Raw genomic sequence first — 15,410 nt, forward strand, 5'->3', positions numbered from 1 at the left:
TCGGTAAACTGGGAGGTGCAGTAGGATCCTAACCAATCTTTAGCTGTTGCGATTGTGTGCAGGATGTAGCCCTTGCGACCTTGTCAGTGCTAAACCTTTGTCTTAATCCTTCAGCAGCAGCTGCAGTGTATGTAGGATGTTTCTTGCTCCCAGCGTATGAACTGTAGCTTCATGCAGGACACGTAGCGGTGTTCTCACTACTCACGTGTCATTTGTGGGGGCCCCATCGCCGCAGGCTCAGTTACGGCAGTCCCAGGCAGCGTCTCCAGGTGTCTCTAAGGTAGCCTTAGCATTAACAAAGCCTCGTCCTCTCACGAGGGCTGTGCAGAGTACAAATCCACTGGGAATGTGACTGCTGACACACACCTGCCCAGGAGCAGGGGCCGTGTTCCAGGGTTCCTGCTCCAGTCTCCTAACCTTTGTGTATTTTGTTGTTTTTGCAGCATGATTGGGCTGATGCTGGGAACTTGCATTGCTTTCTATGTTGTCATTGGTGATCTGGGGTCCAACTTCTTTGCTCGGCTGCTTGGATTTCAGGTAACTAAATCCTCACTGGATCACATCTACAATGCAGACAGTGGTCCTAATTCTTGCATCGAGCTGTGTGTGCCTTAGATACAGCAAAGAGCATCCTGCCTTAGTAGTGTGCTCAGCAGTGCACGGGGCGTTGTGGAGTCACCTCATGGTGAGCTGTAATGGCATGCCTTGTGCACAGAGCATTTAGCTCTATGAAGCGCTGGAAGCCCAGACGTACGGCGAACAATTAGATGTGTAAAACCTCCAATGAGGCACTTCCAACAAAGGAAGTATTTTTAACTTGGTCTCTATTAATTCTGGAGCAGATTCCTGGAGGAGATGATGCTTCCTGTCTTAATTCCTGCCCCTAAAGTGTAGTGACAGACAGTTCCTCTGTCTGAGCTCTCATCTGCTTGCAGCCCTCTAGTTCAAGAGGGATGTTTGTCCTGTCCCTTGCTGTTTTGGTGGCCAAAGTTACTGTGCGCCTGCCTCCTCCTTAAGATAAAATAAGCTGTGCGATGAGCCCAGTGTTGGCTCAAGACGCATGGTGGCAAGAGGTGCTCCTTGTGGGCAGGAGGCTCTTGCTGCTCTTTCTGGAGAGCTCTGAGCAGCAGCACTCGGAGCCAGCGCGAGGGCCATGTGGGGAAGCAAAATGGACATGTGGAAGGATTTTTGGCGGGGCTGTTATCTGCTCCGCCTGATGCTGCTAAGCTCCGATTAAGGGACTGTGAAGTTAAAAAGATGCGTTGTGGCTGCAGCCAAATTAGGTATTAAATATTTCCAAGCATTTCAGAGTGTTCTGCTATAATAAATACCAATGTGAGGTTTTGATTAATTTTCTGGATCAGAATTTTCAAGACTTCAGTCTCTTGTCTCCCAAGTAAGTTTAGTTTTTATTTAATTGCATGAAAATACCTAAATAGCTTGTGCTGGATTAGCATTTAAACACCTTCCCCCCCCCCCCCCCCCCAAATACTTCCACTTCAGGATGGACCTGTCACGCACTGTGTAGAGCAACAGTGGCACCCAGTGACTGTATAAGCTAATCACAGACCTAGCCAAAGAAACGGCAAGCTTTCAGCATCAAATCTTTAAATACGTACGGAAGTAGAATTTCACATTTGAAATCAATCCTGGCTTTGCATTGTTTCTCACTGTGGAAAAGTTAACCACATCAGGGTTTGCTAATTTGGTGGGATGTTTTGAGTATCCTCCGTGCTCCAGTTCTTTATGCAGGTCCCTTTTCCAGGTGTCTGGCAGTTTCCGGATAGTCCTGCTCTTTGCCGTCTCCCTGTGCATTGTACTTCCATTGAGCCTCCAGAGGAACATGATGGCCTCCATACAGTCATTCAGTGCCATGGCTCTGATCTTTTACACGGTGTTCATGTTCGTGGTGAGTATTGACGCTGGGAATGCTGTTTTCCTATTGTTTTAACACAGATGTTCCCACTGGGACAGCCTGCAGGTGCAGGCCTCAAGTTTAAAATGTCCTTCCTGATAATTAGTGCTGCTAGTCCCGGGCATAATGAGTGATCTGGGTGCCTGTGCTCTTGAGCTGGTGGAGGTGGGGAGGTACAGACTCTAGAAACTGGCCAGCGGGTCTGTAAGCTATTACACATGCTAGGGACTGCGGTGGCACAAATAATAACAAACCACAAATCAAGCTGTGGTTTATTCTGCTTGTTGGTGTCTTATAATTTAGGGCTCTGAACTTTGAATCAAAGGATGGAAGATGTGGGGAAGAGCGCCTGGAAGCAGAAGGACTTTCATCATGCGTTAGTGTTTTGCCTTGAAAACCTCAATGCTTCTAATCTGTAGGGGGAAGGCAGCTCTCGTTAAGAACTCAAGCATGTACTTTGCATGCTTTTTTGCAGCTGATGGTTAATGTCTTTCAGGCTGCAAGTAGTTTTATTTGTTAGACACCAGCACTTCTATTTCTTGAGAGTTGAAAGCTTCGTAAAGCCTTAAGTCTGGTATGTGGCATATACTTGTTCTTAGATATTTCTAGAAAAGTTTTTCTTCACTGAGGTGAATGGATTCTTGACCATTTGGATTAAGTAGGGTAAGCTGAGAGTTACCTAAAGCTGGCCCTGTTTGGCTTGGCCAAGCCCCATTGTATAGCACCATTTACTGAGTGGTGGAGACTTTCACTTGCTTTTTAATGACTTCAAGTTTCTCCTCACTGATGCTCATGTGGTTTGTTCGTGGAGCCCCAGCCCTATCTCTCCCAAATTTCAGGACTGGAAGAGCTGAAACAAAAGGAAGAAAAGGGAGGTGTGGAAATTCTTTCCACTTAACTTTTTTTAGTAGGTTGTGCTGGGTCACGCTTCTAAGCTTGCCTCTGTAAGGAGGCTGGACACCGTAAATAAATGAGTGTTTTACAAAACTGCCGTGTTCCAGGAGCTGTGCCTTTAAGAAAACCACAACATTTCATGAGAGTTGGCTGCACTAAAACATAATCTCTGGGGATTAGAAAACCCCCATTCAGGCGATATTATAAACAGGCATTCAGACATATTTACCTTCTGTTTCCTGTGCAACCCAATGCCTGCCAGCTTCTCTGTCAATGGCTAAAGAGCTCCCCTGGCCTCGTCTGGGTACCTTGCTCCCCCTGTTTTCCTGAAGTTTATCCTTGTCTTTGGTGAACTGGTGTTGTTAAATGGCTCTGGAGTAGCAGTGTGCAGGTGGGGTCCTGTTTTAGGAACCTTTGTCTCTCTCTGCTGAACAGGATTCTCCAAGGCAAATGTCGCTTCCCGTTTGGATTTAAAAATGTGTTTAAAAAAGCGCAAAAGAAATTGCTGGGAACAACAATTCTCCCAGCTAAATGTGTCAGTGGAAATTGTTCCACCCTGGTGCGTGCTATGATGTCTGATGGCATCAAACAAGGGGGGAATGTCATAGATCTTTTAAAATACACCCCAGGATCCTTGGTGGCAAGAGGCCTATGGAGGTTGCTGGGAGCTTTAATAATGTGTGTGGGTGGGGTGGGGAGCTGGGGAATTTGACTAATAGAGATTGGGCTGTGGTAGGCAGTGTAAGCTGTTCCTTGCAGAGCTGCCACATGCTGCCTTTTATCCTAGCACCGGCATTACTGCTGCCGTAAAGTTGTTTTGGGTTGGATCTTAACCCCTTTTCTTTCTCTTGGCTACAGATCGTGCTGTCGTCCTTCAGGCATGGCCTCTTCAGCGGGCAGTGGCTGCAGCGAGTTAGTTACACTCGTTGGGAGGGCATTTTTCGCTGCATCCCCATCTTTGGCATGTCTTTCGCCTGTCAGTCGTAAGTACCTGCCATTCCCACTTCTGGCAGTTGTGGTGCGCAATGAGTTTCTGTGAGGGCAGAGGGTCATGAGGATCTGCAAGGGATAGATACCATCTGGTTTCCTATTTTATTTTAATCAAAATATTTTACAGCCCACTGAAATACAGCATCTCATTCAGTTGTGACCCTTTTGTTACCTAGATGTGGGAGGGAGTTATATTTCACTTGGGAGTTTTTGTACTTGAGCAACACAAGATCATTTGGGCCAAACAGATCCTCAGTATAATGCACGTTGCTTCTGGTACAGCTGCATAAGTGATGAATTTCCCCCGTTTCTTGAAGGGAATGATTTAGTACCAGGAAAGGCAGCGGGGCTGTGTTGCCTAATGGCCGCAGGGCCCCCTGCAGGGTAGCGTACACTCCCGGCTGCTCTCTGCTTCCTCGATTTTTTTTTTTTTGAGAATACTCAGAAGATCGCACAGTCGTTGGCTTTGGAGAGTTGTTCGTGTGTTTCCAGTTACCTGCTTTTAATGAGGGTTTCCGTTGGCACGTGGAAGGACGTGACGGCAGACCAGGCTGTTTTCACGTTTCTAGCAGCATTACCTTCTGCACCAAAATGGCAAGTGAGCAATACGTGCCTGGCCAGAATAGTAACAGGCTTTAAATAGAAGTGTAAATCCAAATGTGGACACGGAAAAGACCATCCTCATTTGGAAGGCTGGCAGAGTTGGGCTTTCCCCCCTGTAGTTCTAGCAAATGGGTAGCATGCCAACAGTAAATGAATGTGACAGATAAAATTTGTTCAGACTGCTGTGTTTACACCCACACGCAAGATCCAAATCATCATTTTCCACTTATCGGCTCTCTTGGCAGCTCAGTTCCTACCCGAACACGCTCCAGTCTTGCTGTTTAATGTCTCTATTGCAACTGGCGAAGGGAATTGTATTCTTTTACAGCTTTACCTTGTTAACATTTTAAAGTTTTTAAATTCCAACTTCTTTTTTTTTTCCTTATGGTAGCCACACAGTACCCAGCACAATTTTGCTGGGAGTTGGAAATGCAGGGAAATCATTTGGTCGGGACCAGTGTGCACATACCTAAATATAGGCTCCATTACAGCACTTACGTGGCAAGCCGAACCTAAAGCTATGCGGTTTTTCCAAGCATCAGGGCAATACGCTGTCCTCAGCCCAGGCAGTCTTTCTAAGTATGTTATTCTCAGCTAGGTAGGTTTAATTTTGCTAACCTCTGAATCGCCTTTTTAAAAAATAAATAACATAAAGCAGAAATCCTTTTCCTTCAGCACGTAAATGCAGCATACAGTAGGGACAAATAAATGCACTATTATTCTAGCTTGAAAAACTTGACCCTGCTTTACTTGTGAGTTCAATACCCTTTGCTTTTTAAAAGCTATCCTGTTGTTGCTGAAGTTGCAAAGTAGGTCACTCCTCTACAGTTATGTAGCATGGAAATTTGCTGTGGAGCTGAGAGCTGGGAATGCGAGGACTCCAGGGTTACCTCTGCTGCAGACTCCTTGTGTGACCTTGGTCAAGTCACTGAACCCTCTAATTAAAGAAGTGTCAGTAGAGCTTTCCAGGAGAAAACTTCTAATTTCTGGAGATGGCTATTCTGGTGCAGATGGATGCAAAAATGCTGAATTCACAGGGACAATAAAAGTCAGGATGTTGTTCATTGCCTCTGTGAGCATCAGTTCCCTGCAGGCTGAGTTAGTACTGTGCTCAGAGAGCCTGTACAAGGTGGTCCCTACAGTGAAGGTGTAGAACAGATACTCTGAGGTAGCTCTGGCCATCTCTGAAGCAAGGCTGCTTTCTCTGAGACTGGTCTTAATGCTTGTGCTGACTTGCCTGCTTTCTGCTCAGGAGGAGCCATCTACTTGTGCCCTCTTTGAGGTGCAGTGTAACAGATAATGCAGGGGAGGATCCCTGAACCTTTGCTGGCCTTCAGTGCAGTCATTTTGCTTAAAAATAAACCCTGGGCGTGTCAGGACATGCTGCTTGTTGTATGCTTCTTGTCTTCTTGCTCTGCCTTGAGAAATGGTGATGGTCAGGAGGGCCCAACAGCGTGTCGTGGGGGCTTGAGGGACACTGTGCTGATCCTCCAAACCCAAGTTGACCAAATGGGTGCAGTTAGGTCATCGCAGGAAGCCTGGGTGCAGCTGGGCTTTGCACGGCTCTTTTTCCCGTGTCACTGCTGTTGCTCCTGCACTAATGCGAACCTGGCCTGGCTGTGCCATCCCATGCACTGCAGAGCCTCTCTGCTTCCCTCCTTTCCTCTCCTTCTTGGGCCTGGATGTTTGGCTGGCTCCCTTCCCCTTGTGGGGCTGAAGTACAGGACATAGTTGGTTAATTTGGCAGAGGTCGCTGCATTGAGGGCAGGGAGGAATCCGAAATGGAGCTGGTCTCCTCGCTCCCTGCTGGTAAATGGCTGTCACGGTGCTGCATTTGCAGACCCCGCGTGTGTGTCGCGGGTTCCTGCGAGCCGATGTGCTCAGCTTCCTTTGTGCAGAACTGTTTGACGTTAAGGGATTAAGGGTTAAGGATTTTTCTGCTTGGCCTCAGCTTGACACACTTTCTCTTAATGGCTTTGTGCCCACTGGAGCTGGGGATACCCCCTTCCCATCTAACTGGATGCTCGCCCCCTTCTCGTGAGAGTTACTTCAGTAACATGAAGCCAGGATGTAGCCACTTGAATTAAAGTAACAAGAGGTTAATGAGTTGCTAAAATATGCACCTGATGTCAAAAAGTACATTCCACATGCTTTCCAAGTCTGTAAATACCCCAAATCCTGTGTAATTGGTGCTCCCAGCTTTCTATGAACTGAGATCTAGCAGCAGCGCTGAAATATGACAGGCGCTGCATTTAGTTTTGTTTGTTTAACTTTTCTTTTAGACAGTGTGATGCTCTAACCTTCTTCCTGCTTTTACTCTGTAAACACTGCGTTGCTTTAATTATCAGCATAGAGAGCTCCAAGAACAATAATCTGCAATGCGCTGCCTGGCCTGGTGCCACTGGTGTTTCACTGGAACAAACGGTCATTCATTTTGCAACACTTTTGAACCAAAATGTTTACATCACACGTTTAGCTCCACGTGGTGGGGTGGGGAGAGCAGGAATATTTTTGCAACACTTAAAGTTATGAGTGTTCTGAAATCTCTTGGCATTAGCAATATAAATTGTGGAATAGCAGCGAGTGTTTATGCTCCATAGGGGGAAGGTGTCAGGGATTCTTTGCTGCTGGGCTGAGGCAGAGAACGTGCTGAAGTTGGGTTTTTCTCTCTCTCTGCAGAAAGTTTCCTTAAATAATTTACCCTTTTCTACAGTCAGGTCTTGCCTACCTATGATAGCTTGGATGAGCCGTCTGTTAAAATCATGAGCTCCATATTTGCTTCTTCCCTAAACGTGGTCACCACCTTTTACATTACGGTAAGAAACTTCCCGTTCTCTTTCCTTGCCAGAAGTCAGGCTCTGGAGGGGCATCAGGGATGATGATTTATCTTCAGTTGGGGCTGGTTTCTGCTTATCTGTGTTTATTCTGAAAGATAAGTCATTTTGATGGAAGTAAAATTAGATGGGAGATGATGAACCGAACAGTGCAGGAGGCATTTGGAGAGTCCAAATTTTCAGCGTGGCATGCTTCTTTGGGTGGAGGCAGAGTGGAGACCCAGCTCTTCCATGTGCATCAGCCTGCTGTCTGCCTTCCAGGGCCCAGCCTGGAGCTGGAGATGCTGCCCAGAGTTTAGGAAAGCTTCTTTCAGCCTGTTGCAATTGGAAAGATGTGAAGGAAGTTATGCCTCATAAAGCACCGGTTAATAAAACTGAGTTAATAATTCCTGAGAAGAGCCTTGCCCTGTGGGCTAGGCCACTGTGGGGAATCATTACAGCCCCTCCTTCATTGGAGGGGGCCAGTCTGTGGCCCAGGCAGCAAGCAGAATGTCACTGGTCTGTGTCACAGGCAGTGGCAGCGTTCCCTCACTGCAACGTCCTCTATGAAAGACCCCAGTATTTGGTGAGAAACTTGCCTCTGCTTTTAGGAAGGTCCCACTATTCATTAACTGCCTGTCTCAACTTTTGGGGGTGCTGCAGGTTGCCCGTGGAGGTGGCCCCATGCTCCCTCCTTGGCTGGCTGGTCCTAACTCATAGGAGGACGCTGTCCTCCACCCTTTTGTAAAGAGCAGATATGAATGTGCTTTGCAGTCAAACCCCATCCGCTCACTTCCCCTCCTGTCGGACAGGTGGGCTTCTTTGGCTATGTGAGTTACACTGAAGCCATTGCTGGGAACGTCCTAATGAACTTCCCTTCCAACCTTGTGACGGAGATGATTCGAGTGGGATTCATGATGTCGGTAGCTGTGGGGTTTCCGATGATGATTCTCCCGTGCAGACAGGCGCTGAACACCCTTCTGTTTGAGCAGCAGGTAAGATCTTCTTGTGTGGCCAGGAGCAGCTGGCTGCCTTGGTGTGCACCTTTGAAACTTGCTTTTTGAAGCGCTACTGTGACTCTTTGGCTTCTGCTGCTGGCTGCCGACCTGGGCTACAAATGTGCCTTGGTTCTGTGAGACTCCATTGACAACTGCATGTTTCTGACTCGTGGTAGGTACTCGCTATCCAGAGGGACAAACCCCAACTGACAGTGAAATTATAAGTGCCTGGTGTGTGGTAACGGTGCAGCAGGAGGCCTGTGGCAGTCTGTAAATCCTGCTCTGCAGAATGATTAATCTCTGGTACTTTGAGTTTCTTGTCCTCTCTGCAGAGGAATTTTGTGGGCAGAAGTGCTGGAGTTGCGAGCCTGAAGCCTGCTATCGCTGTGCTGCACCCTGGGTCCCGTGGCTGCTACTTCCCTGCTCCGCTGGGGATTTCAGCTCTCGCGCAGAAGTGTTACACAGTTCAGAGCTGAGGTGGTTCTCCCCCTCAGAAAGAGAGAGAAATGTGCTTTTGGAAACAGAGGAGCCTCCTTATTTCCTGCTGCTCCAGCTGGCATCCTTTTGCTGGCCAGCTCGATCTTGCTTTGCATTTAGCTCAAGCTTCTGTTCCTGGCCTCAGAGCCCAGCCCAGCCTCATTTCTTCTTGCTTCTGTGTGTGCCTGCTCATTTCTGCTCTTTTATTATTATTCTTATCCTTGCACCTTTGTCAATAGTCCCCTGAGCAGCCTTCTCCCCTCCGGGTTCAGATGTCCCCTTCCTCCAGTGCCTCCCCTGGCTGTTTGGTGCCGGTCTGGTGCAGAAGCATGCGGTGGAATACAGCCCTCTCCCACACGTTCACCTTTCCCAGGGTCAGATCTTCAGACAGCCTTTGTGACTATAGTTGGTCTGTCTGATTTAGACTGTAAGTCCCTTGTGGCAGTAGCGTGTTCTCCTCTGTGTATTGTACGGCACTAAGCATGCCGATGGTATTCAGTAAATAACAGTAAGAGATTGTGGGAATGTTCTGAGGCCTTTGTGTATCTGCATAAATAGAAACCTCTTAGGGCAGGAAATAAAACTTGAGCAATTTATAGCTCTAAATCCTGCCACTTCTGCCTGTGAGAAGCCCCAAGCTCTTTTCTCACGTCGGGAGGGCCTGAGGATGGGGGAAGACGATCGGTGAAAGCCAGCGGGTGCAGAGGAGTAAGCGCTGGAAACGCTTGGGAAGACTTTGGTTCTCGCCTGGGCTCAGCTTGTTGCTCTTTCGGCTCTGAACGTGTCACTTTGCGTTCCTCTTCCATCTGTGCAGCCAGGAGAGCAGGGACCCGCTGGTTCTCCCGGGCATGTGGGTTCGCTGGCACCTCTGCCTTCCGCACCTCCCGCTCGGAGGGTGGGGATGGGAAGCGGAGGGCATCTGGAAACCCTCCAGTATCAGCAGCTCCTCAGCAGCACTGATCCTCCTCTCTGCCATCTAGCTGGGGTGTCTTCTGTCAAGTCGGAGGAGCTGGTACATGTGTTGTAACACAGTGAGAATAGCCCTGTTCCCGGAGATGTTAGGGGACACCTTGCCATAGCAAAACCAGAACTCTTCCCCCTGTGATCATTCTCCCTCCTGCCTTCTCAGCTGCACTTCTTTCTCATGCCCTTGGCGTTGGGGCTGCTCGCCGAGGCCGGGGGGGCTGCAGCACTGGCACAGGCGCTGGGATACAGCTGCACGGTTCACGTTTGGGACAGGATGGAAACAGCAGCTCTGGCTCTGTGCCCCCTCCGTTGCTCTTGTTTTGAAGGTTCAAATGCAGTTGCATATTAAAACTGCTCAACCACATCTAACTGCCCCCCCTAGCATTCACCTCTGTGGGGACCATAGTGTGGAGGTGACAAAGCTGCTGGAGTAATTGCTTAGGAACTGTGGGGTTGTGATACAGGAGCTAAACTCATTCTCCCCCTCCTGCCCTTTCTCTTCCAGCAAAAAGATGGCACCTTTGCTGCTGGGGGTTATATGCCCCCGCTTCGGTTCAAAGCCCTGACGCTGGCTGTTGTGTTTGGAACCATGATAGGAGGCATCATGATCCCGAATGGTGAGTGAGGAGTTGGGGGCAAGGGCTGGTTGCTTGACTATTTTCTCTGGTCTCTTTTATTTGCTTTTCTGGGTTGGATGGCCAGGCTCTCTGGGCTCGCACCCCAGCCTGCCTGGGGGCTCAGACAGCTGCCATGTGCTGCTGCTCTGGCAGTCCTGGAAGGGACCTTTGCTGACTTCTCTTATTCTTTGCCAGTGGAAACAGTCCTGGGCCTGACAGGTGCGACGATGGGAAGCCTCATTTGTTTTATCTGCCCAGCTCTTATTTACAAGAAGATCCACAAGAATGCACTTTGTTCACAGGTCAGTGCTGATGCTGCTTGACATCCCCCTAAGCCCTCTTCAGAGCCTGGGAACGTAGTTAATTTGGCTGAAGTGGAGAAACTGCTTGGCATCTCCTCCAGCTGCCCTCTCCAGTTTGCCCAGTACAGGTGGGAGCTGTTCTGGTCAGCTGCTCTGAGTAGCATCACTGATGGACATGCAGACAGCAGCAGAGGAGGTGCTGGCCCAGTGCATGGCCTGCCCCGTGCTGGAACACCAGCTCTTTTTGTCCCTCTAGCAGCAAGTGAAGCATCCATTTGGTGCATAAAATGCTGCTTCCAGTCTGCCTTCTGGTGAGCTTCAGGTTCTGTATCTGCAGAATGGGAAATCCAGGCAGCCTATAAAACCTTAACAGGCCTTACATCCCAACCTGCCTGGGCTGGGTAAAATAAACAGGGTTTCTCAGCGATGCGGTTCTTGCTGCTGACCCTCAGCTTTCTGGTTTCAACCAAAATAATAATAAAAAGGAACACACACATAGAGGTGTTGCTCCAGGAATTGATTTTTAAAAAATTGGGGTCATTCAGAGGCTGTTAGAAGTTTAGCTTTTCCTCTTGCTCCAGTTTGAATTGGCCTCCTCCGGGACTGAAACAAAGTGGCTCTTTGCTGGGCTTGATCTCTCTGCTTCTGCAAATACTGTGCTTTTGTGGGGCTGAAATTAACATGTTTTGTTTTTTTCTAACAATAACTTAATCCACTGCCTTTTAGCAGGCCTCTGCCCCAGCATTACCAGTCACGACAGTGCTGGGCTGGGAATAAGGTTTTCGGCAAACTGCAGAGTCAGCAGGGGGAGAGCACGACATTTTTGTGGGTCCTACAGAACTAATGGCTTTTTCTGTGTTTAATGACTTGTGGGTTTGCAAACGTACATGAAGTTTTTAAGCAGGGTGTATTTTTTTATTTCCCCATGCTTTCTCTGACACAAGGAAATAGTCCAACTTTCCAGCTTTCACTCTGAATTCTGACACTTTGGTCCTAACTTCTTTGACTGAAACCCCAAGCAGGAGTCTGAATGCCAGCCTGGATTTTTCAGGGAAACAAAGAGCACTTTCAAGAATTGCTTTCTATTCCGGCTGAGCCAGAACGTTTCTCTGCAGTGCCTTGAAACTGCACTTAGGATGTGCTGAGCTCTTAGACTGGCTGCCCAGAGGCGACTGTCAGCTGCCTAGTGTTGAACACTGGGGCCCTCACAATGCTTGACCTGAAACACTGGTCACAAGGCTGGTGAAGATGTTGGTCCTGCAGAAATCCCCGCAAAGAAGTAAGGGCTTATCTAAAGCATCAGCCCCCAGGTTACCCTGGCATTTCAAGGGGCTGGTAGCAAGCTGTCCAGCCTTCTCTTGAATGATCCATCACCTGTCAAGTTTGCATACTTGCTTTGACCGATGCTCTGAAGTGCTGCAGAAAGGGCACACCTGCCTTCAGAAACACGCTGGGCTGCAGAGCACCTCCCCGCCTCCACTCTGGAGCTGAATTCTGAGTCCACCCTCTCCTCGTTCCTCCAGGTCTTCTGCAAAGACTCATTTATTCTTTCCCTGAAGCTCTGTCTTTGGTCTCCTCCTTCATTCCTGCTTTTCTTTGATCAGGCGCTCCACTCCATCAAAATATGCTCCTGTGAAAAGTGGCAGTCAAGGGGGAGAAGGAGCCAGCCCTGGGCATAGCTGTCCCTCCCTGCTTTTCCCTGTCTGAATACTGTACATGTATGTTCTCCCTCCCTCCACCATCTTTAGCTTTCTCCCAAAGCAGCAGACCTTCTCAACGCCAGCTCTTACGCTTGCCTGAATTATCTTGACTCTTGTGGTGCTGCTGCTGAGAACTGGCTGCTTTTATTGGGCTGCCTCGGGCATCCAGCAAAGTCCTGTCTTGGGCAGCTGTCCTGGGTTCGGCTGGGATAGAGTTAATTTTCACAGGCAGCTTACCGGGCTGGTGAGATAGGAAGTTCAGATTTACCGAGCTGGGGAGATGGTGCAAGCTGAGGCTACAAAACGGGGAAGTTGCACTAGGAGGAGTGAAGAGGGTTCCAGGGGGAGGGATATGGGCAATCCCAGATGTTTGCTGGCTAGCAAAGAGCACTAGTGGCTTCTGCCAGTGAGTTAATTATCGCAGCCACTGGTCAGCTGGCCGGGGCTGGGGACAGCAGCTTGAGCTAGGCTGGGGGGTGGCTTGGTTGAAAGGCTTGCTGTGTTGCAAAGATGATCAGGTAACAGAGGAGTTAAAAAGCTTGAAGTCAGGCGTGCAGCGCTGTGAATAAATTGGAGAGAGCGTTCCCTTTTTTGTGGTTAAGCATCAAGTGTGTTCCTGTAAAGGTGCAGGTCTCTGTCCTGCTGCCCTCTGGGAGCCTTGAGCGGGGCAGGGGGACGGGACAGGACAGCATGAGGTTTGGCAGAGTGCTGCTGAAGGTCGCGTTAAGGTCTGTAAACAGAGTGTTTAACTTCTAACAGGAAGGTGTTGGCTTCCCAGTGTTGACACAAGCCTGTCCGAGAGGCCCCTCCTAGGGAGGCTGGAGTTGCTGTTGTCCCAGTTGGGGAAGAGGAGCTGCAGAGAGGCTGCTCGAGGTCAGGAAATGACCCCTCGGTCTCGCTCCTGTGCGGATGGAAAAGAAATTCCCCTCTGCCCTCCCCTGGTAGTGTGGCAGCCAGCACACCTTCACCGCAGGCGCTTTCGGTCGGTATAGCCCTTCAAGCGCAGCATCTCTGTCGCAGCGCAGCGGAGGAACCCGGCAGTGACCGGGGCTCTGCATTCCTTCGCCATGACTCTGTCCCTCCAAACGCTCGGTGTCCAAAACAGCACAGTTTGGAGGATGTCGTCACTCTACACAAATGCAGTTTTTTTGCTTCCCACTGATGGCTCAGGCGTGGTTAGAGGAGATGGTCTGAGCTAATGACACTTCTGTACAAAGTTCGACTTATCTTCTGGGAGGAAGGACGGCCGAGGGAAAGCGACCAGCAGAGGAAACGGCCGCGTAAACTTCCTCTCCTGAATTCCCGTCCGTGCTCAGAGCGCTCCTCTCGGGAGACAGGCCCTTGCCTTGCTGACCTGCCTGTTGGAGGAGGCTGCAGCCAGAGGGGTTTGCACATCCCCTTGCCATGTCCACGTTGAGAGGTGCTTCTGGAGAAGGATCCCGGCTCTCCTGGGGTTCGCTTTTCAGAGATGTGGGGGAGATCCTTCCTGTGGCACCAGATGCTGGCTTGTAACTGCTCTGCAGTGTTGTCCCTCTCCTTGCTCCAGGTTCTCAGCTCTTCAGCTGGATGCTTTGGAATTAGGTGGCTCCTCTGCCTGTGTTTGGTTCCTCAAGACACCAGGTCCTTGCACCCCACGTTCCTCTTCCTTCAATTGTCAGATTAGCCTTGGTGGTCCCTTGAGTACAAACTGCCTGGTTTTCCATGTCATAAGTATCTCCATGGAATTAAGCCAAATCATGGACCTCTATTTTGGTCTTCTGTTGTTGATGGGGTAGGTGAGGAGGAGGCGTGCTGACAGGGGGGAGCTGAAGGTGAGGGATGGCTGCTGGTTCGTGGACAGCCCAGCCTGTGGACTTTTCATGGGCTGCCATGTGTGCCCGTACCCGCTGCTCTGGGAAGCTCACAGATGAACTCCAAATGTTAAACAATCAAAGGGGTTTGAATCCAAGGCATTCAAGCCCATGGTTCCCCACTAAGATAAGAAACAACAAAAATCCTTTTAGAACATTTAATGTTTTCAGTCGTTTCCTACAGTTCCCTTCTCTCCCACGTTGCTCCTAGTTCCTGTGGCACCAGAATAGATCCTCTTTGTGGAAACGTTCTTCCTCTCCGCTGTTGTTTCTGGAAGATGCCAGAACAGCCTTCCAGTTGCAAAATGCATTTCTGCCGGGGCTGTAGATTGTGTGAGGGGAGGAAGTGGACGAGCTCCAAGCCGAGGGCAGCAGTGGCAGGGACCTGCTGACTCTGCTTTTGGCCTGAGTGGGGTGGCAGGATATCTGCTCTTTGTGCACCCACACGGCAAGGCAGGGAGCAGATTTTACTTCTGTTTCCTTTGCAACATCTCTTAAGGTCTGGCCTCTGCTCCCTGGCCACATTGCTCACCCCTTGTCCAGAGCTGCTTTGCATCCTGCCAGCCTTTTCCTTCTGAAGGCGTCTGTCTGTCTGCAGGGGTGTGCTGAGAACGGGGTCTCCTGGGCCCGAAGGGGAGAGGAAAGCATTAGCCTCTCCTCCTTCCCCTGGAGGTGCCAACTTTTAAACTTCTCCTTTCAATTTCACTTTTCCCCTTTATTTTCAGTTTTCTCCCTCTGGCAGCTTCCAGTTATAGCAATGCTCCCCTGTGGCTATTCCTGGTTTTCCTCATACTGAGTAGCATCCCTTTGTTGTGCTTTTTGTGAATCATGACGTAAATACTGCAGGGTAAGGATTCTGAGGGAAGAGAATGAATCCTGCAGGATGTGGTCCTCTCGTGAGCTGGTATGACAGCCCAAGGCAGAATCACCAGTACTCTGGGTGTTACACCGCTCTGCAAAGGGGCAAGGCGGCTTGTGTGGTTCCTACTGGACAGCAACAGGATTGTGTACCAAAGCAGCATTTTTCCTTCGCAGACTGAGACTTGCATACGATTGCCTCGTGAAGCGTACGTAGCAAGTTGTTTTTAGGCACGTGGTGGAAAAAGTGGTGTCCTCTCCCCAGCAGCCTGCAGTCAGCATGCACACAACAGGAGTGGGAAAGAGGGGGGGGAGTTGCTGCATCATAAATACCAATTTGCTGCAAACTTTCAGCTTCCCAGCATTGCAGAGGCATTTTCTGTTTTGCATATGATGGGTCCTGTTGCTTCCATGGTCTGTTGTGAAG

At 49.4% G+C, this 15,410-nt stretch overlaps 1 protein-coding gene across 1 annotated transcript in view; it reads left to right on the forward strand.

Annotated features, from left to right (window-relative positions):
* SLC38A10 (solute carrier family 38 member 10) overlaps positions 1 to 15,410 on the forward strand; it is a 38,601-nt gene that overhangs the window by 6,790 nt on the left and 16,401 nt on the right. The window contains exons 4-10 of the mRNA XM_030013195.2: positions 444 to 537; positions 1,766 to 1,909; positions 3,668 to 3,792; positions 7,116 to 7,218; positions 8,028 to 8,210; positions 10,162 to 10,273; positions 10,469 to 10,575. Coding sequence (XP_029869055.1) covers positions 444 to 537; positions 1,766 to 1,909; positions 3,668 to 3,792; positions 7,116 to 7,218; positions 8,028 to 8,210; positions 10,162 to 10,273; positions 10,469 to 10,575 — 868 coding nt within the window. The remainder of the gene's footprint in view (positions 1 to 443; positions 538 to 1,765; positions 1,910 to 3,667; positions 3,793 to 7,115; positions 7,219 to 8,027; positions 8,211 to 10,161; positions 10,274 to 10,468; positions 10,576 to 15,410) is intronic.

Source organism: Aquila chrysaetos, chromosome 5 (assembly GCF_900496995.4).
Source record: "Aquila chrysaetos chrysaetos chromosome 5, bAquChr1.4, whole genome shotgun sequence".
NCBI lineage: Eukaryota > Metazoa > Chordata > Aves > Accipitriformes > Accipitridae > Aquila > Aquila chrysaetos.